General features: G+C 38.0%; 2 protein-coding genes across 7 annotated transcripts in view; both read right to left on the reverse strand.

Moving 5' to 3' along the window:
- Nucleotides 1–23,269, reverse strand: part of ERBB4 (erb-b2 receptor tyrosine kinase 4) — a 1,287,830-nt gene that overhangs the window by 611,627 nt on the left and 652,934 nt on the right. The gene's annotated exons all lie outside the window — the stretch shown is intronic.
- LOC113907454 (ubiquitin-like protein 4A) lies at nucleotides 9,813–10,527 on the reverse strand. The gene has a single exon (XM_027566630.1). It carries the CDS (start codon nucleotides 10,451–10,453, stop codon nucleotides 9,866–9,868), a length of 588 nt encoding a protein of 195 aa, XP_027422431.1. The 5' UTR covers nucleotides 10,454–10,527; the 3' UTR covers nucleotides 9,813–9,865.

The raw sequence follows: 23,269 nt of genomic DNA on the forward strand, positions 1-23,269 counted from the left end.
GTTTCCACTGTTTCCCATTCTATTTCCCATGGGACTGGATGCCATGATCTTTGTTTTCTGAATATGAGCTTTAAGCCAACTTTTTCACTCTCCTCTTTCACTTTCATCAAGAGCCTTTTTAGTTCCTCTTCACTTTCTGCCATAAGGGTGGTGTCATCTGCATATCTGAGGTTATTGATATTTCTCTTAGCAATCTTGATTCCAGCTTGTGTTTCTTCCAGTCCAGCGTTTCTCATGATGTACTCTGCATATAAGTTAAATAAGCAGGGTGACAATATACAGCCTTGACGTACTCCTTTTCCTATTTGGAACCAGTCTGTTGTTCCATGTCCAGTTCTAACTGTTGCTTCCTGACCTGCATACAGATTTCTCAAGAGGCAGGTCAGGTGGTCTGGTATTCCCATCTCTTTCAGAATTTCCCACAGTTTATTGTGATCCACACAGTCAAAGGCTTTGGTAATGATACTACTGCTGCTAAGTCACTTTAGTCGTGTCCGACTCTGTGTGACCCCATAGATGACAGCCCACCAGGCTTCCCCGTCCCTGGGATTCTCCAGGCAAGAACACTGGAGTGGGTTGCCATTTCCTTCTCCAATGCGTGAAAGTGAAAAGTGAAAGTGAAATCGCTCAGTCGTGTCCAACTTGTAGCGACCCCATGGACTGCAGGCCACCAGGCTCCTCAGTCCATGGGATTTTCCAGGCAAGAGTACTGGAGTGGGGTGCCATTGCCTTATCCAAAATATTATATACTATTTTCTTCTAAATATGTATTAGGTCTTTCTCAATAACACTTATGCTTCCCTGTGTTCATTCAGTGAAGAGTTATGGAAGCCCCCTCTGTGTGGTTGATCACTGAGATCTGAATTGAATAGTCGGCCAATTCTTACCTTGTCGCCCAGAGTGGCTGTAAGAAATGCTCTTATGGAGCAATGTTTACCTAGACTACTGTCTAGATGAGTTCCAAACAACACTTGCACTTTCATTGTCAGTGGCTATGATCAGACAAATCTCTTATAGTTGTAACACCAATGTTCAAGACAGCTCATTGAAAAAAATTCCATGAAAATGAAGAATGGAGGAAGGAAAAGAAGCAGGAGAAGGGGATTAGGGTGGAATAATTAAAGAAAAAAACATGGTGAAATAGCCATAAGTCAGGAACTCTTGGTTGTGGTGCAAATCATGCCATTTAGATACTGGGTAAATTACCTAAACTTTCTACTTTAATCTCTAATTTGAAGGAAGTCCACTAGAGAGCCGCCAAGATTCCTTCCAGCATTAACTCTAAGAATATTTTCTCATAATATAAAATGACTTTGATGATTTAATGCTTATTCATCTAAATATTTTTATCATGAATAATATAAATATTCAATTACTTTGTTGAAATGTATACATTCATGGGACCTCCATAAGTAGTATAATCAATTATTTTGAATCCTCACATATTCTTTAAAATGCTCATAAAACTCAAATCAAGAAATATAATAACCCCCACTCTTAAATGGACTTCCCTGGTAGCTGCCAATGCAAGAGACATGTGGGTTCAATCCCTGGGTCAGGAAGATCCTCTTGGAGAAGGAAATGGCAACATATTCCAGTATTCTTGCCAGGGAAATCCCATGGACAGAGTGGGGCAGGCTGTAGTCCATAGGGTCATAAGAACTGGACATGATTTATCGACTAAACCACCACCACCACTCTAAAATAACTGACAGTAGGGCAAAATTGTGACACCATTTAAACCTCTTCCCATTGTTCCCATCAACCCTGAAAGCACTGATTCCAAATTGCCATATTTAGTTGTAGAGAATACAATACTAAGTAATCTGTGTAAAAAGGTTGAAACAGAGACCCAGCTACACTTTGAATAGTCACTGCCCCATGGTCTGAATTTGTAGTTGCACTTTGCTTTTTATGCAGAAAAACCACATTTGAGAAAGTCATGCAATGGAAGAGTTGGTACCAATTCTATCACAAAGACAACTTATAAACTACCCACTGCACTCAGTTTGTCAAGCACATATTATTTGCTTCAAATTCCATTTTTTGAATGATAAACTAATTTGCAAGTAAACCAGACATTCTTCGATTATTTATCCGTATTAGGATGCCTTACTGAAATGTGCCTCATGTACCTCCATTTCACTTACTTCTTGTACACAATTTTTCAACATGTCATTAGTAATAGAACTCATAGGAAGAATTATCTTGTAAATGCCAATGCATTTATTATCCATGATCAAGTTATTCTCCAAAACAGTTTATGATTTATGCATTCTAAAATACTTTACTTCTACCAAAACATTCTCTCAAAAAGGAAGATGCATTAAGAAAAGAAGTGTCCTTCCAACTGCATAATTATTCTTTACTAATACTGTTGCATGTAAATTTTACTCTGAAAATCTTTTCTGTGTCTGCCTATGGATGTTTAATAATATTTTATTTAACATTCATCAAGCATAAGTAAATGTTCTTGATGATATAAGCTATTATACTTCACTTCATTTTTACTATTTTGCATTCACTTGTACAAAGCAGTCAGACAGGTTATGTTTCCATTTTTGTTGAAATTGAAGATAACACATGGGAGGTTTATATATTAACATAATATATCATTTGCATCAGCTATTCCATTGGAGTTTTACAACCAAAAGCTGAATTAATTAAAATAGATAAATCTCTAATAAAGTATAACTCTACACTAGAATTTCCTCACTTATTCCCTTGAGAATGAGCAAAGATACCTGAGGCCAAATTTACTTAATTGTTCAACCATAAAGGCGTGTGTTTAATCACAGACTTCGTCAAAATAATTCCCAAGAGTTTTAATTAATTAGCTTCATTTCTCATTCATTCATAGACTTGAAAATATTTTACATCCATTATCTTAGGTAAAAAGCCATCATTTATTTATTTATTATGTATTTAGTTGTTTGTTTTTAAGCTGCAGGATGTCATAGAAACAGATTACCACAGGGATGAAAGGTGACTCCAGATCTACAGCAGTTATCCAGAGCTGAGTGATTCATTCACAGCTTCACTGTAGAAATTTTATCAGAAAGAATTAAGTTAAATCTGCTTCAATGATATCCATGATTATACCCTGCATTTGCTCTTTTCTGAATTATAAAATTATGCCTATTTGGTATCCATCTGGTAGATTATATCAAATATCATTTACATATTAAAACCAAATTGTAAAAAAAAAAAAAAGGAATCCAAAATAAAAACAGTTTGTAGCCAACAATTAACTCTCTCAAAATCAACTGTTATGTATCTGTGACTTGTATATCTCAAAAAAGAAAACAGACTGGCATAGGAAACACACACACACACACACCAATTTATTCCTGTGTGATTTGGGGCAAGTTACGCAATCTCATTGTGAGACAAAGATTTTTAAACATCCTATACACTCTAGGGTGACTAAAGTTTAAATTAATGCCATTAGAAACTTTAATGATGTCTTTATGTAAAGTTAATCTAGGGTAACATTATGATTCTGAGGGTATAATGGGAAAAAAGAGAAATTCAGGAAAGAGTATAGTGGTCTCTTTGAAAACCAGGTATTTACCAAGGACTGATTCCAGGACTCCCAGCACTTAACAAAATCCACAGATGTGACTCATGTTCTTATAAAAATGACACAGTAGAATGGGAGGATGTGGAAGGTTCTCAAATGTATGTTCTTCTACAGCATTCAGCTGAGGTAGAAATGACGGAAGCACACACCCTCCCCACAGGTTAGTGGTAACTGCTACTAGCCACCCTGCCAACAGGGAAACAACGTTTCTGAGATGGATAGAGAAATTGAGCCTTTATAACATTATCTGTGTCCCCAGGATGAGCAAATAGGCCTTTTTTCCCCTTAAGTTTCCAGTCATGAGAACAAAGTAAGTCTCTATTTTTCTCCTGTAAAAGAAAATGATAAAATAACAGAAAGATGAATGTGAAGAAATCCTGTACATACAGGTATTAGGCAAGCCAGTTGCTAAAACAAATTTATTGTTTGTTTATTTGGTAACTTATTCTTTGGACCCTATTCTTTGGCCTAACTTCTCAGAATGTCTTCTTTACCTCTTGGAACTTTATCTCCTATGCTTCACTTTATTAAGGTGTTGCCTTTAAAAAAGTAACTTAGAAAGAGCATCCTGTTAGAGGTTGACAGGAGCAAAGACAAAAGTGTATTCATATTTAAGTAATTCAAGCTATTCCAAACAGTTTATCTATCCTTCATGTTCACAATATGTGCTGTGCTATGCTTAGTCGCTCAGTTATGTCCAACTCTTTGCGACCCCATGGACTATAGCTCAACAGTCCATGGGGATTCTCCAGGCAAGACTACTGGAGTGGGTTGCCATGCCCTCCTCCAGGGGATCTTCCCAAACCAGGGATGTAAAACCCAGGTCTCTGCATTGCAGGCAGATTCCTTACCTACTGAGCCACCAGGGAAGCCCGAGAATACTGGAGTGGGTAGCGTTTACCTTCTCCAGGGGATCTTCCCAACCTGGAAATCAAACCAGAGTGTCCTGCATTGCAGGTGGATTCTTTACCAGCCGAGCTATCAGGGAAAGCATTCATAAAAACAATTATAAATGCACATAGCTGTCTTCCAGGTTGTGTAACCATTATTTTCATACATTTTACTCAATAGCTCTAAATTACTAAATTTACTAGGTATTTTGGACAACAGGATTTCATTTTCATGGCTCCTGGGCACTGGAATACTTAAGTTTCCTTCACTATGATCAAGATTTTGGTTTCACTTCCAGGGCATTTCCCAGCCTTCCTTGCAGAAGGGTGATGTTTGGCAACTGAATGGATGAATGAAAGTGATCTGTGCCGCTTTTGCTCTTGGAATCCTTGTGCAATGTCCCTGGGCATAGACAGACACAGAAGACTCCAAGGTCCTTAAGGAAACTGGAGCTAGAAAGTGGAAGGAAATTGAATCTTTAAAGAAGCATCTTCTAATCAGAAATAAGTGCTTTAGACTTGACTTGGGCTTCCCTATTGGCTCAGTGGGTAAAGAATTCGCCTGCAATGACAGAGCCACAGAAGACATGGTTGAATCCCAGGGTTGGGAGATCCCTTGGGGAGGAAATAGCAACCCACTCCAGTATTCTTGCCTGAAAAACCACAGGTACAGAGGAGCCTTGTGGGTTACAGTCCATGGGCACACAAAGAGTCAGACATAAGTAAGTGACTAAGCATTCGAGCATGTGCTAAATCACTGAAATTTCAATGTTGACCTGCTACCGCACTTCTTATTGTTTGTCCCAAGTAATGTGTATCTCAACCAACTACACTTTTAGTGACCTCAGGACACTTAAACTGCCTGAACTGCTGAACATCAAGGTGTTTTATAACTTCATGAGAGTCATTTCATCATTTTGTGCAAAGCTGGATTAAAGTGAATGAGTTTTACAGCATTTTCCTTATCAATTTAGCCTTTGAATAGTATTTTTTCTCTACTTAAACTTCTAACATCAGAAAATCATCTAACATAACTCCTAGAATTTTACTGGATATAGAAAAAAGAAAAATAGAAAGAGAAACAAAGTTGTAAGACCAGGTTTGATTTCTAGGTCTTGGTAAACATGAGTGGTTCAGAATTTTAAGGTTTTGCATAACAATAACAATGTAAATATTCATACCAACAATTCCCTATTTCCTAGCCAGCACCACAGAGGCACAATAGAACAAAACGAACAAACAAGCAAACATGCAAACAACCTCTCTCTGTAGTATATGAGTATCTCCAAGGCACAAAGCCAGAAGTTATGTCTATAAATAGTGGGATTTTTGAAATTATTAGATATGCATTCAAGATAGGCTTTAGAAAATGGAAATGGAGATATAAGATGATTATCTGAAAAAAAATGGTAAGAATTTATCAAATTTGCTCTGACTAAAATAAATTGCCTCTAAACAATCTGTATATCAAGTGTATGTAGTTTCATCTATTTGTACCCACATTGTTACTGGATGTGTAATGTAAGTTCAAAAGATTTTATAACTGCACTAAACAAAGCATGATTTTTCAGTTTTCTTTCCTGGACTAGTCTATACTTTAGTTCTCCTACTTTTGACAAAATTATGCATTTGGCAATTCTTAAAGTTATTTAAGATTATGTTAACTTTAAAGGACATTACTTATTTTAAAACATATTTTTACATCTTCTTTCTTTTAGGTCACTTTATCAGGTTTAGGTAGCCAAGAGGGGAAAAGTAAAAGTTAATTATCTGATAAAAGTCCAGTTTCCCTTCTAAAATTCACATTATATTATTTTATTATATTCAAGGAAATGTACAACTATTTATTTACTTTTAAATTGATGTCTCCCCTCACAAGAACAAATGCTCCATTAAAGAAGAGACTTTATTTACCTCTTCACCCCCAATCCTTAATACCTACAAATATGTCTGTCTCAGTAATATTTATTAACTGGAATATCAAATGATTTAGACATTTTTGTGCACTGCACATTCACCATGTAATAACAGGTCCTCCAGTTTCTTTCCCAATCACAACTCTCAAATCAGTTCTGTATTAGTATCCTTTAATATGTTTTGGTAGTATTTTCAAATAGGAAAAACTGCAAACCCCACAGTATGCTGGCAGTGAAGATTCTGCAACTTGACAATGTCAAATTAATTTAGAAGATTCCTGGACATTAAGCAATATAGTGATTGTTTTAAAATTTAAATGAAGTCTTATAGGTCATTAGACCTCTTATAAGTCTGGACAAGTACTTTATCCCTAGAATAAAGAGTTGAAACTTGCTCTTAGGGGAAAATTAATGCATCATTTACTTGTATGCTAATCAAAAGAATTAGTGGAATATATTAAGTGTTAAGATATAAATTCGTACAATAGAACTGTCTGTCAAATTTAGAGTTAATATTCTAGAAAATTATTAAGAACTATTGAGAGGTTCTCCAAAGCCTGACTTCCAGTGCATCAATAGAAATAGTGGAGTTGACTGAAGTGATGATAAATGTAAGTAGTTGAAATTTTTCTGTACTTCATGCTCTGAATAATCCTTTTCTTCTCAAAGCATGTCGATTAATAGCACCACTTCCATTAATACATGGATTTACTTAAAGACCCAGGGAAGATACTAACTTGTATTTTAGAGGCTTTTTGTTTGTTTGCATATATGTTCTAAATAATGTAATTATACAAGAAACTGTTTCTTAGGTGGGAAAATAAAGTACTGCCATCACAAATCTTTCTACTTAACCAATTCATTTACACAAATAACAAATCATTTAAATTAAAATATTTGGCAAAACTAATACAATATTGTAAAGTTTAAAAAAAAAAAACAGCATTTAAACTGAAAATTCTTTGTGTTCCAAGCAGAAATTATTGTTCTCTTTCTGAATTTTATTGACAGAGATAGAGTAGGGTAACAGCATTCCATAAAGAAGAAACACTATATTCCACATTTTCTTTCTAATTCAAAAAGAAGATGCTAGTTTAAACATCTGCATTTTGAGTATCCATACTAACAAAATGAAATGTCTTTTCTGTAATAAATATCAAACAATTCATTCAGAGGTATGGGTAAATAGAATTTATGCTGTCAAAAAATGTACTCTTGCAATTACTTATTTCATTGACATGACTATATCTCAGTATGAGTTTTCAATATCCAGAATATCTAGCTACTTCAATACACTTTTTCCTTTTCAATTGTTTTTTCAAATTAACTTTGTCTACACTCAACAAAAGAACACTATGCAAAGTTTTTGAAAGTATATATGCTGTTACACTGTTTGATTTAATAGTTTGATCACTCTCCTGTAGTGGTGAATGTGGTGAACAAGAATTCCAATTCTTGTCCTTTGGAGATATGTAGAAGTGTGTGTGTGTGTGTGTGTGCGCGCACGTGTGTGTGTGTATACATATATATGTGTGTGTATACATATGTGTATATATACATATGTTTTATATATATATCAGTTCAGTTTAGTCACTCAGTTATGTCCAACTTTTTGCGACCCCATGAATCACAGCACACCAGGCCTCCCTGTCCATCACCAACTCCCAGAGTTCACCCAGACTCACATCCATCGAGTCAGTGATGCCTTCCAGCCATCTCATCCTCTGTCGTCCCCTTCTCCTCCTGCCCCCGATCCCTCCCAGCATCAGAGTCTTTTCCAATGAGTCAACTCTTCCCATGAGGTGGCCAAAGTACTGGACTTTCAGCTTTAGCATCATTCCTTCCAAAGAAATCCCAGGGCTGATCTCCTTCAGAATGGACTGGTTGGATCTCCTTGCAGTCCAAGGGACTCTCAAGAGTCTTCTCCAACACCACAGTTTAAAAGCATCAATTCTCTGGCACTCAGCCTTCTTCACAGTCCAACTCTCACATCCATACATGACCACAGGAAAAACCAAAGCCTTGACTAGACGAACCTTTGTTGGCAAAGTAATGTCTCTGCTTTAGAATATGCTATCTAGGTTGGTCATAACTTTCCTTCCAAGGAGTAAGCATCTTTTAATTTCATGGCTGCAGTCACCATCTGCAGTGATTTTGGAGCCCAGAAAAATAAAGTCTGACGCTGTTTCCACTGTTTCCCCATCTATTTCCCATGAAATGATGGGACCGGATGCCATGATCTTCGTTTTCTGAATATATATATATATATATATATATTTTTTTTCTGAATATATATATATATTTTCTGAATATATATATATATTTTTTTCTGAATATATATATATATATATATAGTATGTATATGTGTGTTTAGCTACTCAGTTGTGGCTGATTCTTTGTGACCCCATGGACTGTCCATGGAATTTTCTGGGCAAGAATACTGGAGAGGGTAGCATTCCCTTCTCCATGGAATCTTCCTGACCCAGGGATTGAACACAGATATCATGCATTGCAGACAGATTCTTTCTGTCTGAGCCAGCAAGGAGGCCCATGAAATATACATATTTTCTATACTTGTAACATATATATGTGCTTAGAAACATAGATATGAGTATAAAGATGAATTATGTTTCAGGTTCTCTTAAACAAAGATGTATAGAGTTCACAGTAGCATAAATATAAATAATAGTTTTAATAGCTCATAATACTTCTGAAACTTGATTTCTACTGTAGAGATAACAATATTTTAGTAATAAGCCACTTCATTTCTAATTCAAAGTACCTAAAGTACTTATGGTATAAAATCTTAGCCTACCTGGAAGCTAAAAATAAGAAAGCATATGTGACCGTTACTCTCAAGCATACTTACTTTCTTGTAAATGAGATAAAATATGCATAGTAATAGATACAGTAAATGCAATGTGGCCAGGTTTGTAGAAATCTGAACAGATTTTTTTTTTCCAGTTAAATTGGACTGAGAGTGGTATGAATGAAGGCTGTGAAGAAATGCGATAGTAAACTAGCTAAAAAAAAACAAACAAACATGATAATCTTTAGTTTTTACATCATAAATTGTATCTTCTCTAATTTAGAATTTGTCTCATCTTGATAGTATTTAGATGAATGATCCCTTTTTTTAAGGAGCTAATTCATTCTTTTATTAGCAACTGTTTACTTGAATAGGACTATCTCTTCCAAAGGGCTTCCCTCATAACTTAGTCAGTAAAGAATCTGCCTGCAGTGCAGGAGACCCAAGTTCTAGCCCTGGGTCAGGAAGATCCCCTGGAGAGAATGGCTACCCACTCCAGTCTTCTTGCCTGGAAAATCCCATGGACAGAGGAGCCTGGTGTGCTGCAGTCCATGGAGTCTCAAATAGTCTGGCATGACTGAGTGTATCTCTTCCAATACATTTTTTTTTTTTTTTTTGAGCATCCAAAAGGGACAACGTTTATTTGTTGGGGCAGCTGAGGAGGAAGCTATGCTAGAGGACGGGAAGGTGCTCCATGCTGGCTGTGACCGAGGGGTTCGGTGGAAGCTGCAGGCAGCCATCTTCTGATCCTGAGGTAGAGGCCTGGGATGAAGCAGACATTGGAGAACCCCTTCTCCATAGCTTCAGTCGCTTCGGGGTGCAGGAAGCGGCCAGCCAAGCGTTCAATGTCATCCAGCGTCAGGCGGCTCAGGGACCGCTCATAATCCCTCTGGAGTTGATCCAGGACTCTGCTGGCATCGGCGGCGCTGAAGTGCTGGGCCAGAACTCTGGAAATGAGCGTCCAGGTGGCGGGCTGTGGGGCCGGGGCCTCGGCCGTTTTCCGCGCGGTGCTTTCTTCCAGCAACACCTTCTCCAGAGGTTTGACCACTAGGTTGAGCTTGGAATTCGGCCCGATGCTGTAATCGGAGAGTCTTTTCCCATCTGCCAGGGCCTTGCCCTTGAACAGCAGCCGCTGCTGGCGGACCGGGATGTTCAGCTTCTCGGAGACCAGATGTTTCAGCGTGGACACCAGCTCGTCCTCCGACACCTGAAGGCTGCACTCGCGGCCCTGGAGTGCCTTCACCGTCAGCTGCATGGCGGCCGCCGAGGCGTCCACTCGGGCCGGCGCGCGCCTCAACGGCCCGCCGCCGCGCGCCGCCGCCCCGGGCGCGCGCCCCAATACATTTTAAATTCATATTTCCCCATGTACTAGTAGACTTATTTTGTGCTAGTAGACTTTCTTGGCTTCCCTCATAGCTCAGTTGGTAAAGAATCTGCATGCAAGGCAGGAGACCCCGGTTTGATTCCTGGGTCAGGAAGATTGGCTGGAGAAGGGATGGGCTGCTGACTACAGTACACTTGGGCTTTCCTTGTGGCTCAGCTGGTAAAGAATCTGCCTGCAATGTGGGAGACATGTATTCAATCCCTGGGTTGGGAGGATCCCCTGGAGAAGGGAAAGGCTACCCACTCCAGTATTCTGGCCTGGAGAATTCCATGGACTGTATGGACTGTATAGTCCATGGGGTTGCAAAGAGTTGGACATGACTGAGTGACTTTAAAAAAAAAAGTAGACTTTTTAAACTTGGAAAGGCTATATACATTCCTCTAAGATGGATATATCAGCAGTGAAAACCTGAGTCACTGAAACAGTCTGAGAAAACAGCAGCAAATATTCAACTACCTACTGCTGCTGCTGCTAAGTCACTTCAGTCATGTCAGACTCTGTGAAACCCCATAGACGGAAGCCCACCAGGCTCCCCTGTCCCTGGGATTCTCCAGGCAAGAACACTGGAGTGGGTTGCCATTTCCTTCTCCAATGCATGAAAGTGAAAAGAGAAAGTGAAGTCGCTCAGTCGTGTCCGACTCTAGCTACCCCATGGACTGCAGCCTACCAGGCTCCTACGTCCATAGGATTTTCCAGGCAAGAGTACTGGAGTGGGGTGCCATTTCCTTCTCCAATGCATGAAAGTGAAAAGTGAAAGTGAAGTCGCTCAGTCGAGTCCGATTCTTAGCGAACCCATGGACTGCAGCCTACCAAGCTTCGCCATCCATGGGATTTTCCAGGCAAGAGAACTAGAGTGGGGTGCCATTGCCTTCTCCACCTACTACATGTGACTAAATCAGTTTGCCCCCAATAAATAAAAGCCTGCATACAAAATATGTGGTTCATATTTTTTTCTATTTCACCTGTTTATTAAGTTTATTTTCAGTGAAAAAAGACTTTTTTATGAATTTCTTAGCCAGATATACTGCTACATAAATAGACCAAAAGATAGAAAGTGCTTTCAAGCACTTAAGGAAAAATACTCCAGTGAGATTCCTTCCCTTTCTATGCCTCCTGTTGGTCCATTTACCAAACAACGCTTGACTCTCTAAAAATCATACTTATCTATTATAGCAAAGACATTTTTGAGCATTGTTCCCTAATATGTGTGTATGTTGTTATTTAAACATTTGAAACATTCACTGCTACTTTACTAATAAGAAACCTCGAAAAAAAATGTAAACACTATTAAATAGTGCATTTTGTGAAACAGTAAATTCAATATTGAAAAACTTTAAATATTTTCAGAAAATAAATGTCTTGTCATATTACAGATGCTTTGTTTAAAATTGCCATGCAAATGTTGAAGGCCACATACTATTATTAGCTTGTATCTCAAGATTCATTTTCAGCAGGGCAAAGTTCATCATTAAAGACAGCATATGGAAATCCATATTTCATATAGTCTTCTTAATCACATCAATAGCTTGCTGCTTTCTTGTCAGATCTGATTAGCTCATCTCTGTTTTTAACCTTGTAGTGCAGCTGAAGAGCACAACACCTAAGAGTATAAGCATGTCAGCGCTGCTCTTTTTTTTTTTTTTTTTTAACCCCATTTGTGTTTATGTATCATTTTGCTTCAACCTAAACCTCTTAACGGAGAAGGCAATGGCATCCCACTCCAGTACTCTTGCCTGGAAAATGCCCTGGGCGGAGGAGCCTGGTAGGCTGCAGTCCATGGAGTTGCTAAGAGTCAGACACGACCAAGCGACTTCCCTTTCCCTTTTCACTTTCATGCATTGGAGAAGGAAATGGCAACCCACTCCAGTGTTCTTGCCTGGAGAGTCCCAGGGACAGGGGAGCCTGGTGGGCTGCTGTCTCTGGGGTCGCACAGAATCGGACATGACTCAAGTGACTTAGCAAACCTCTTAAAAGAATTTTATTCATTTGTGAAGTGCTAGTTTAGTTAAAACTCAGTAATAATAACTATAAAACCACTTCATCAGGAACTCTATCCTCAGCCATACATTGAAAGCACCATTGCCCACCCCTCTGTGCCATGGAACCCCCACTCTTCTCTCAGAGCTCCTGATGTTAAGTGCCTTGTATCGGATGTTTGACCAGCATACAGACTAAGGAAGCACACCAGTGTCAACCCCATATATTAGGAAAGCTTACACTGTCCTTTTTTTTTTTTTTTTTTACATCTTTTTAGATGAAAAGGTATGTAAAAAACCAGATTCCAACAGGTGACCTTGCAGGGAAAAAAGTTGGAACTTGCTATCCTACATTTAACAGACTGGATTTCTACCTTCTACTGGCCTCTACCTTAAACACACATTATGTTGCAATGCCACTAAACTGTTTCTTTCATCTTCCCCAACACTTTGTACCTCCATGTTTTTTTCCTGTCCTCGCTCTCCCTTCATGTGGCATGGTCTGCCATACATGCTCTTGTGCTTGAAACATTCATGTCACTTACATGACACTTCTGTGACACACTGGTGCAGAATTAATCATTCTTTCTTCCAAACGTTATAAATTAAGCTAGTTAGATTTATACTGCACATAGCAATAAATGAATGTATAAGTGAAAACTAAAAGTTGCTCAGTCGTATCTGACTCTTTGTACCCCATGGCAAAGCACAATGGAGTGGGCTGCCATTTCCTCAAAATAAACCACAGTACATGGTTACTACTGATGATATAATCAGGTGGACAAAAGATCATTCTTTATCATTATTAATTTTGAAAATGCTAAAACAATGCTGGGGAAACAATGAAGAAATACAAATCTTTAAAGATGAAAAATATTATATATAATATAAATCTTTCTTGTACAAAGTTCATGAAATAAATGCATATTGAGTGCCATCTATATGCCTAGATATAGATTCAGGATAAAAAGACAGTCCTTGCTCATCCATAATTTTCAGACTAATGGGTGGTATATAAGTTAGTAGCAATTAGTGCTAATAAGGGGCTGTCTTGGCTATCATAAGAATATAACAAAAAGACCTAAGTGAACCACAGTGTCATAGATTTCCATGAGGAAGTGGTCTTTTAAACAGATCTACAGGAAAAGGTTATATAAAAATAAGTAGTAGTAGTAGTAAAGGAAAGGAAGTGCCAAGAAAAAAGGGAAACTGAATTTGAGATCCTGAGATCATGGGGAGCAAGAACCATTTGGGAGTCAAACTCAAGGTAGGACATCTGGAATACAGAAAATAAGGACCTACCCAATGGGGAAGATGGAGACATGGGGCCAGGATAGAGAGCCTTGCAATCATTGCTAGTAAAAATTGTGAATGACTTTGAATAAACAGCCCACTGAGAGGTCCTTCAATCAAATGGAGGGCATTCCTAGAGGAGCCTTCTGGGTTATCTGATTCTATAGGGTTCTGTGCCTTTACGTTTGGCTGGGCTGTTTTTCCACTTTATAGAGACCCAAGTTAACTTTCCTGAGCTTCTCTGGTGGCTCAGATGGTAAAGAATCTGCCTCCAATGCAGTAGACTTATGCAGTAGACCTATTCGTTCCCTGGGTTGGGAAGATCCCCTGGAGAAGGAAATGATCACCCACTCCAGTATTCTTAACTGGAGAATCCCATGGACAGAGGAGCCTGGTGGCCTATAGTCCATGGAGCCGCAAAGAATTGGACATGACTGAGTGACTAACACTTTCACTTTCACAAGTTAACATCTGGAGAGCTGCTACTGCTGCTAAGTCACTTCATCTGTGTCCGACTCTGTGCGACCCCATGGACGGCAGCCCACCAGACTCCCCTGTCCCTGGGATTCTCCAGGCAAGAACACTGGAGTGGGTTGCCATTTTCTTCTCCAGTGCATGAAAGTGAAAAGTGAAAGTTAAGTCGCTCAGTTGTATCTGACTCATAGCAAGCGACCCCATGGACTGCAGCCTACCAGACTCCTCCATCCATGGGATTTTCCAGGCAGGAGTACTGGAGTGGGGTGCCATTGCCTTCTCCGTGGAGAGCTGATTTAAGTGCAAATGATTCCTGTCCATAGACATACAAATAATTTTGTTCAATAAAGGTGATATTGATTTCTCTCCTATAAAAATGGTGATTTCAAGCATTATCATTTTATTATAGGATAAAGTTTTGTATCTATTAAAAGAATCATTTGAGCATTCCTTATTGCCTGTGTGTTTGTGTGTTAGTCATTAATCAACCTCAAGCCATCTTCAAAATTTATCATATAATCCTTAAGGTGCTATTGTTTTAATTATAAAAATAACATAATTGCATTTCAAAAAACTTAGAAAAATTGTATCATAATCCAAGTAAACCCACATACTAACTGCTAATATTTTAGTTTTATCAACGGAAAAAAGACTCAGCAATTGTGAGAAAACAGTTTATAATGTTAATCAAAAATATGTATTTAAAAAAAATCCTGGATTTGTGTACTGACAATGACATTGGTAGTTGTCTGAATGTGATAGAGCAATGAAGAGAGAAACACAGAAAGAAGGGAGGAAAAATGGAAGGAAGGAAGGAGAAAAGGAAGAAAGGAAATAAGATAAATTCATTGCAAAATGCTTTATTTCTCTACTCTCATTTCACTGTTAAATCACTACTTTTTGTATTTGTAATACTGTCTGGTGAGTGCAGTGAATTCAAGCATAAAGATAGGAATATGTTTAAATTACCTTCTAGAACAGCTCCAGCAGAACAACTTCACAGATTACTTCACTGAACAAATCAGCCAACAGTAAGAGTGGTTCATAGGTGACAAAAAGTGTTCACAGTTATGTGAGTGGGAAAAATTGTCAAGTACTGCTACTGCTCCTAGTCACTTCAATCGAGTCTGACTCTGTGACCCCAGAGACGGCAGCCCACCAGGCTCCCCCATCCCTGGGATTCTCCAGGCAAGAACACTGGAGTGGGCTGCCATTTCCTGCTCCAATGCATGAAAGTGAAAAGTGAAAGTGAAGTCGCTCAGTTGTGTCCGACTCTTAGAAACCCCATGGGCTGAGGCCTACCAGGCTCCTACGTCCACGGGATTTTCCAGGCAAGAGTACTGGAGTGGGGTGCCATTGCCTTCTCCATGCCAAGTACTAAAATTGTCTCAATACTGTCAGTAATATAACTATTCTAGTCCTATGAAACTAATGCCTCTAATGTATTAGAAAGAGAAAAGGGGAAAATATAGTTAAATAATAACAATTTATTATATCATTATCTTTTAGAAAATATCATATTTGAAGTTTAAAATGTCTCAAGCAGCAGTAAATATCCGCTTAAGAAGTTATCACTTTTTTCCCAAGATATCTGAATATAAACTAAAATTTCCTAAAAAATAATAAAATAATCTTAAATCTTAAGGCCAGTCTTACTGACCAACCTCTAAAACCATCATCTCTTAAAATGTTGTAGCCAAGAGATCTTATAAATCATCTTGTCTGTACTGGGTTGAGTAGTGTGTGTGCTCAGTTGTATCCAACTCTTTGTGACCTCATGGACTGTAGCCTACCAGGCTCCTCTGTCCATGGAATTTTCCAGGCAAGAATATTGAAGTGGGGAGTCATTTCCTACTCCAGGGAATCTTCCTGACCCAGGGATCGAATTCACATCTCTTGCATTGGCAGCAGATTCTTTACCACTAGTGCCACCTGGGAAGCCCAGATTGAATAGTTAGTTATGTTATGTCCTCAAAAGTTATGTCCCCCAGAAACTCAGAATATGAACTTCTTTAGAAATAGGGTTTTGCAGATGCAATTAGGTCAGGAGAGTTCCTAATTCAATGATTCAATGACTTGAGTCATTACAAAAAAAAAGAGAGAGAGAGAGAGCCAAAGAGACAGAGAGAGACATACTGGGAGAACTCCACATGAAGACTGAGGCAGAGATGAGAGAGGAGTGTCTACCAGTCAAAAAATGCCAAGGACACCCGCAACCACCAGAAGGTGGGAGAGAGGCATTGAACAGTTTCTTCAGAGCACCCAGAAGGAATCAACCCTATTGATTCTCTGATTTTGGACTTCCAGTTTCCAGATCTGTGAGAGAATAAATGGTTGTTGCATAAAATCACTCTATTTGTTATACTTTGTTGCAGCAGTCCCAGGAAACTAAGACATTACTAAAGGGTTTTACTGTGTAGATGAATACACTGGATCTGAAGAAGATAAATGATTCATTCAGGATCATATAGCTGATTATTGCTAGATATTAGAAGTCATTACCTACCAAGCAGTATTTTAGTAAATTTATTATTTATTAAAGTTTGAGAAAGTAATAAAAACAAGGGAAGTGCTTAATATTTAGGGCATTTAAAAGGGAAGTTTTACTTGAAATAATTTAACCAGGTTAGAATCCACTTAAGTTTAGAATTTTAAGGGCTATATTTTCTGTGACTTCATCTTTTCAATGGAGTATTATTAGTGACACTACACATTTCTGGCATTCATAACATTCAAAATCTGTTTGATATGAAAAATAACAATGTAATTATTTTAATGTTCTTTGAATATTTAAATTATAAATTTTTATCATCAGGCACAATTAAAGAAAAAGAATTCATGAGGAAGAATAAAACGAGTTTTTAGAGTACAAACATTTTACTGTTAATATCAGTTACCTATGAGCTTACAATAAATTAATATTCAGAGCTGCTGTTATTAAAGGCACAGGGTTTAACAGACATATAGATCAGTGGCAGCTCAGCAGTAAAGAATTTGCATACCAATGCAGGAGTCCTGGGTTTACTCCCTGGGTTGGAAAGATCTGCTGGAGAAGGAAATGGCAACCCACTCCAGTATTCTTCCTGGAAAATCCCATGGACAGAGAAGCCTGGCAGGCTACAGTCCATGGGGTCACAAAGAGTTGGACAAGATTGAACAAGTAACACTTTCATGCATATATATATATGTATAGATATAGATATAGATATATACATGCATATATATATATATATATATATATATATATAGAGAGAGAGAGAGAGAGAGAGAGAGATGGAGAGAAAATACTGTGTGATTTTAGATGCGAAATGTGAAAAACCAAACAAATGAACAAACAAAACAAAACTGCTACAGAAAACAAACTGGTAGTAGACAGAGAGAGAGGAAGGGTGAGAAAAACTGGTCAAGATTAAGGGGCACAGACTTTCAGTTGTAAAATAGGTAGTTAATGGAATGAAAAGTGTAGTACAGTCGATAATATTAGGCAATAATATTAGCACAGTCAATAATTTTACAGTCAATAATATTAGAATAACTTTTTTTACAAATGGTTATTACATTTAATTTGGTGATCAATTTGTAATATGTACAAATGTTGATTCACTATTCTATACCTGAAATGAATATGATATTATATGCCAATTATACTTGATTAAAAATAAGGGATTTTCCAGGCAAGAATACTGGAGTGGGTTGCCAATTCCTTCTCCAGGGTATCTTCACAACCCAGGAATCAAACTCGGGTCTCCTGCATTGCAGGCAGATTGTTTACCAACGGAGCCACCAGGGAGGGATGCCCAAATAAATAGAGGGATAGGGTTGAAGTGTGAGTTCAAATTATCACTACTTAAATTATCTAGGATGTCAGGCTCTCGGTGAGTGATCACACCATCCTGGTTATCTGGATCATTAAGATCTTCTTTGTATAGTTCTTCTGTGTATTCTTGACACTCTTTTTTAATCTCTTCAACTTCTATTAAGATTCTTACCATTTCTGATCTTTATCATGCCCATTGTTGCATGAAATGTTCCCTTGATATCTAAAATTTTATTGAGGATATCTCTAGTCTTTTTCATTCTGTTATTTTCCTCTACTTTGCACTGTTCTTTTAAGAAGGGCTTCTGATTTTTCCTTGTTATTCTCTGGTCCTCTGCTTCCAGTTCGGTATACTTTTCCCTTTCTCTCTTGCTTTTTGCTTCTCTTCTTTCCTCAGCTACCTGTAAAGCCTTCTCAGAAAACTATTTTGAAGTCTGAAGTCAAGTGGGCCATGAATTCATTACTACAAACAAGGTTGGTAGAGGTGATGAAATTTCAGTTGAGCTACTTAAAATCTTAAAAGATAATACTGTTAAAGTGCTGCACTCCACATGTCAACAAATTTGGAAAATTCAGCAGTGACCACAGAACTGGAAATGGTCAGTTTTCATTCCAATCCCAAAGAAGGGCAGTGCCAAAGAACATGCAAATTACCATACAATTGTGCTCATTTCCAATGTTAGTAAGGTTATCCTCAAAATCCTTCAAGCTAGTCTTTAGCAGTATGTGAACTGAGAGCTTCCAGATCTACAAGCTGAGTTTAGAAAGGGCAGAGGAACCAGGGATCAACTGCCAACATTTGTTGCATCATAGAGAAAGAAAGGGAGTTTCAGAGAAACATCCATTTCTTCAATAACTACACTAAAGTCTTTGTGTGGGTCACAACAAACTGTGGAAATTTCTTAAAGAGATGGGAATAGCAGACCATCTTACCTGTCTCTTGAGAAATCTGTATGCAGATCAAGAAGCAACAGTTAGAACATAACATGGAACAACGGACTCTGTCAAAATTGCTAAAAGAGTGTCAAGGCTGTATATTGTCACCTTGCTTATTTAATTTTATGCAGAGTACATCATGCAAAATGTCAGGCTGGATAAATCCCAGGCTAGAATGGAGAATGCCGGGAGAAATATCAACAACCTCAGATATACAGATGATACTACTTTGATGGCAGAAATTGAAGAGGGACTAAAGAGCCTCTTGATGAAAGTGAAAAAAGAGAGTGGAAAAGCTGGCTTAAAACTCAACATTCAAAAATCAAAGATTATGGCATCCAGTCTCATCATTTCATGACAAATAGATGGGGAAAAATGGAAGCAGAGACAGATTTTATTTTCTTGGGCTCCAAAAATCACTGTGGACAGTGACTGCAGCCATGAAATTAAAAGATGCTTGCTCTTTGGAAGGAAGGCTATGACAAACCTAAATGGCATATTAAAAAGCAAACACATGACTTTGCTGACAAAGGTCCATGTAGTCAAAAGTGTGATTTCTCCTGTAGTCATGTATAGAGGTGAGAGTTTGACCATAAAGAAGGCTGAGCACTGACAAATTGATGCCTTCAAAGTGTGGTGTTGGAGAAGATTCTTGAGAGTCCCTTGGTCAGAAAGGAGATCAAACCAGTCAATCCTAAAGGAAATCAACCCTGAATATTCATCGGAAGGACTGATGCTGAAGCTGAAGCTCTAAAACTTTGGCCATCTGATGCAAAGAACAGACTCACTGGAGAAGACTGATGCTGGGAAAGATTGAGGGTGAAAGGAGAAGAGGGTGGTAGAGGATGAGATGGTTAGATATCATTGACTCAATGGACATGAATCTGAGCAAACTCCAGAAGATAGTGAAGGACAGAGAAGCCTGAATTTGCAGTTTACAGGGGTCAAAGAGTTGAACTTGACTTAGCAACTGAACAATAATAACAAATTCTCATTCACACCACTCACTAATTTTCTCATCATGAGCAAATCAATTTCTGTCTAAGCCTCACTCTCCTCATCTATAAAATTGGATGCAAATCCTAGCTACCTCAAGTGCATCATACAAACCCAAACTGATCTGCCCTGCTTGATATTTACTTTACTAAGATAAAAATCCATGCATGAATTCTGCCATTGTACTCTCATTTACAGAAACTGTGATGTTATATTTTTCAATATTAATATTTACATTATAACTTCATGTATTTATTCTTTTCTGAATAGAACTATGTCCACAATAAACATTTCTAAAAGTTCTTTTTCTGTTTTTTGAACCATGAAAATCACAACAAGGCAAGACAAATAGTTACCAGATTATTGTTGTTGTTGTTGTTCCGTCGCCCAGTCGTTTCCAAGTCTTTGCAATCCAATGGACAGCAACAGGCTAGGCTTCCCTGTCCCTCGCCATCTACTGAAGTTTGCCCAAGTTCATGTCCAGTGCTTCAGTGATGCCATCCAGCCATCTCATCCTCTGATGTCCTCTTTTCCTTCTGTCCTCACTCTTTCCCAGCATCAGGGACTTTTCCAATGAAATCTGTTGTTCGCATCTGATGACCAAAATACTGGAGTTTTTGCTTCAGCATCAGTCCTTCCAATGACTATTCAGGGTTGATTTCCCTTAAGATTGACTGGTTTGATCTGTGCTGTCCAATGGACTCTCAGGAGTCTTCTCCAGCTCCACAGTTCAAAGGCATCAATTATCAGTGCTCTGCCTTCTTTATGGTCCAACCCTCACAATCCTATGTGACCACTAGGAAGACCATAGCCTTGACTGTATGGACCTTTGTTGGCAAAGTAATGTCTCTGTTTTCAACACACTGTCCAGGTTTGTCATAGCTTTCCTGCCAAGAAGCAAACGTCTTCTGATTTCATGGCTGAAGTCACCATCCGCAGTGATTTTAGAGCCCAAGAAGAGGAAATACGTTGCTACTTCTACCTTTTCTCCTTCTATTTGCCATGCAATAATGAGGCCAGATGCCATGATCTTAGTTTTTATAATATTCAGTTTTAAGCTGACTTTTTCACCCTCCTCCTTTACCCTTATCAAGAGGCACATCTGAGGTTGCTGATGTTTCTCCCATTTTTTGATTCCAGTTTGTAACAGATCCAGCTCAGCATTTCTCATGATGTGCTCAGCGTATAGATTAAACAAACAGGGTGGCAGCAGACAGCTCTATCACACTCCTTTCTCAATCTTGAACCAATCAGTTGTTCCATACAGGGTTCTAACTGTTGCTTCTTGACTTGCATACATGTTTCTCAGGAGACAGGTAAGACGACCTGGTATTCTTCTCTTTAAGAGCTTTCCACAATTTACCATGATCCACACAGTCAAAGGCTTTGGTGTAGTTGATGAAACAGAAGTAGATGTTTTTCTGGAATTCTCTAGCTTTGTCTGTGATCCAGCAAATGTTGGCAATTTGATCTCTGGTTCCTCTTTCTTTTCTAAATCCAGCTTGGACATCTGGAACTCCTTGATTCACATAATACTGAAGCCTAGCATGTAAGATTTTAAGCATGACCCTTACTAGCATGGGAGATGAATGCAATTATCCAGTGGTTAGCACATTCTTTAGTACTACCCTTCTTGGGAATTGGGATGAGGATTGACCTTTTCCAGTCCAGTGGCCACTGTTGGGTTTTCCAGATTTGCAGACATATTGAATGCAACACCTTGACGGCATCATCCTTTAGGGTTTTGAATAGTTCTACTCGAATTTCATCCCATCTACTAGCTTTATTAACAGCAGTTCTACCTAAGGCCTACTTGACTTTGCTCTCCAGAATGTGTGATTCTGGGTGGCTGACCACACCATTGTAGTAATCTGGTTCATTAAAATCTTTTTTGGACAGGTCTTCCATGCATTCTTTCCATCTCTTCTTGATCTCTTCAGGCCTACTAGGTTTCTACAATTTCTGTCCTTTATCATACCCATCTTTGGGCAAAATGTTCCCTTGATAACTCCAGTTTTCCTGAAAAGATTTCTAGTCTTTCCCTTCCTGCTTTCTTTTTGTTTATACACTGTTCCTTGAAGAAGGCCTTCTTGTCTCTCCATGGTGTTCTTTGGAAATCTGCCTTTAGTTGGATATACCTTTTCCTTCTCCCTTGATTTTCACTTCTCTTCCTTCTTTAGCAATTTTTAAGGCCTCCTCAGATAACCACTTTGCCTTCTTGCTTTTCTTGTCCTTTGGGATGGTTTTGTTCACTGCCTCCTGTACAATATTACAGACCTCCGTCCATAGTTCTTCAGGCACACTGTTTACAAGTTCTAATCCTTGAATCGATTACCAGATAACCTACTTTAAATAGAATGGGTCTCCAGGAAGAAGTTTACATGGTTAAAGTCTCTGTAAGTGTTTATTACATTTTCTTGTAAGAACTAACACAGTCCTAAATTTTACCAAATACTATGTAATATATTCCCATAAAAATAATTGTTCCTTTTTTTAAATCTTATCCACTTTCTATGACTGAAAAATTTTCCTAAAATCCAATATAATGTTCTTTTGAATGTTGTAACTATAAAGGTTTTAGACAACTGTTGCCCAATGTCATTGTTTCTTAAATTTGTTTAATGTTCTAATTATTCTATTTGTTTCTGCATAACATTCCTAAATATATTCTCATATTTGTATGCTTTTCTTTTTTATTCAATTTAAAATAAGGGAAAAAAGGAAAACAACTTTTCTTATCTCCTTCTTCAATTATGCCATGCATTGAAAAACCTCTACCAAGATGACCATCTTCTACTAAGCATTCTCTTTCAACTGTTTGTATTGACCAAAAATTGGGATTACCCAGTAGGTGATTCGCTATGCCATGAAATATATTGATTATTCTGACAAAGCAGTAGTTTAATGATAATCTATATTTTATGCATGAGTATGAGTCTTCAGTAAATATAGTTAATAAAATGATATTAAAAGAACATTACATTTACTTTTGTTAACTCCACTCAGGTTTTATTTGAAAATCTTCCTCAGAAACAGAGTTCCTATTCATTTTATTAGTAAGAATTTGGTGTATGAAAGTAGGACACAGCAGAATCATTCATCTCTTAGTTTGTATATACTACCATATTTATAACACAAATTAGTGACATCAATAAAGTTAATACCCACAGGTAAAAATAATCCCTGAAAATAAGC

This window comes from Bos indicus x Bos taurus, chromosome 2 (assembly GCF_003369695.1).
Source record: "Bos indicus x Bos taurus breed Angus x Brahman F1 hybrid chromosome 2, Bos_hybrid_MaternalHap_v2.0, whole genome shotgun sequence".
Classification (NCBI taxonomy): domain Eukaryota; kingdom Metazoa; phylum Chordata; class Mammalia; order Artiodactyla; family Bovidae; genus Bos; species Bos indicus x Bos taurus.

Bases quoted from the DNA above. Each gene is read 5' to 3' on its own strand.
- LOC113907454 (XM_027566630.1), bottom strand. From the start codon at position 10,453: ATGCAGCTGACGGTGAAGGCACTCCAGGGCCGCGAGTGCAGCCTTCAG.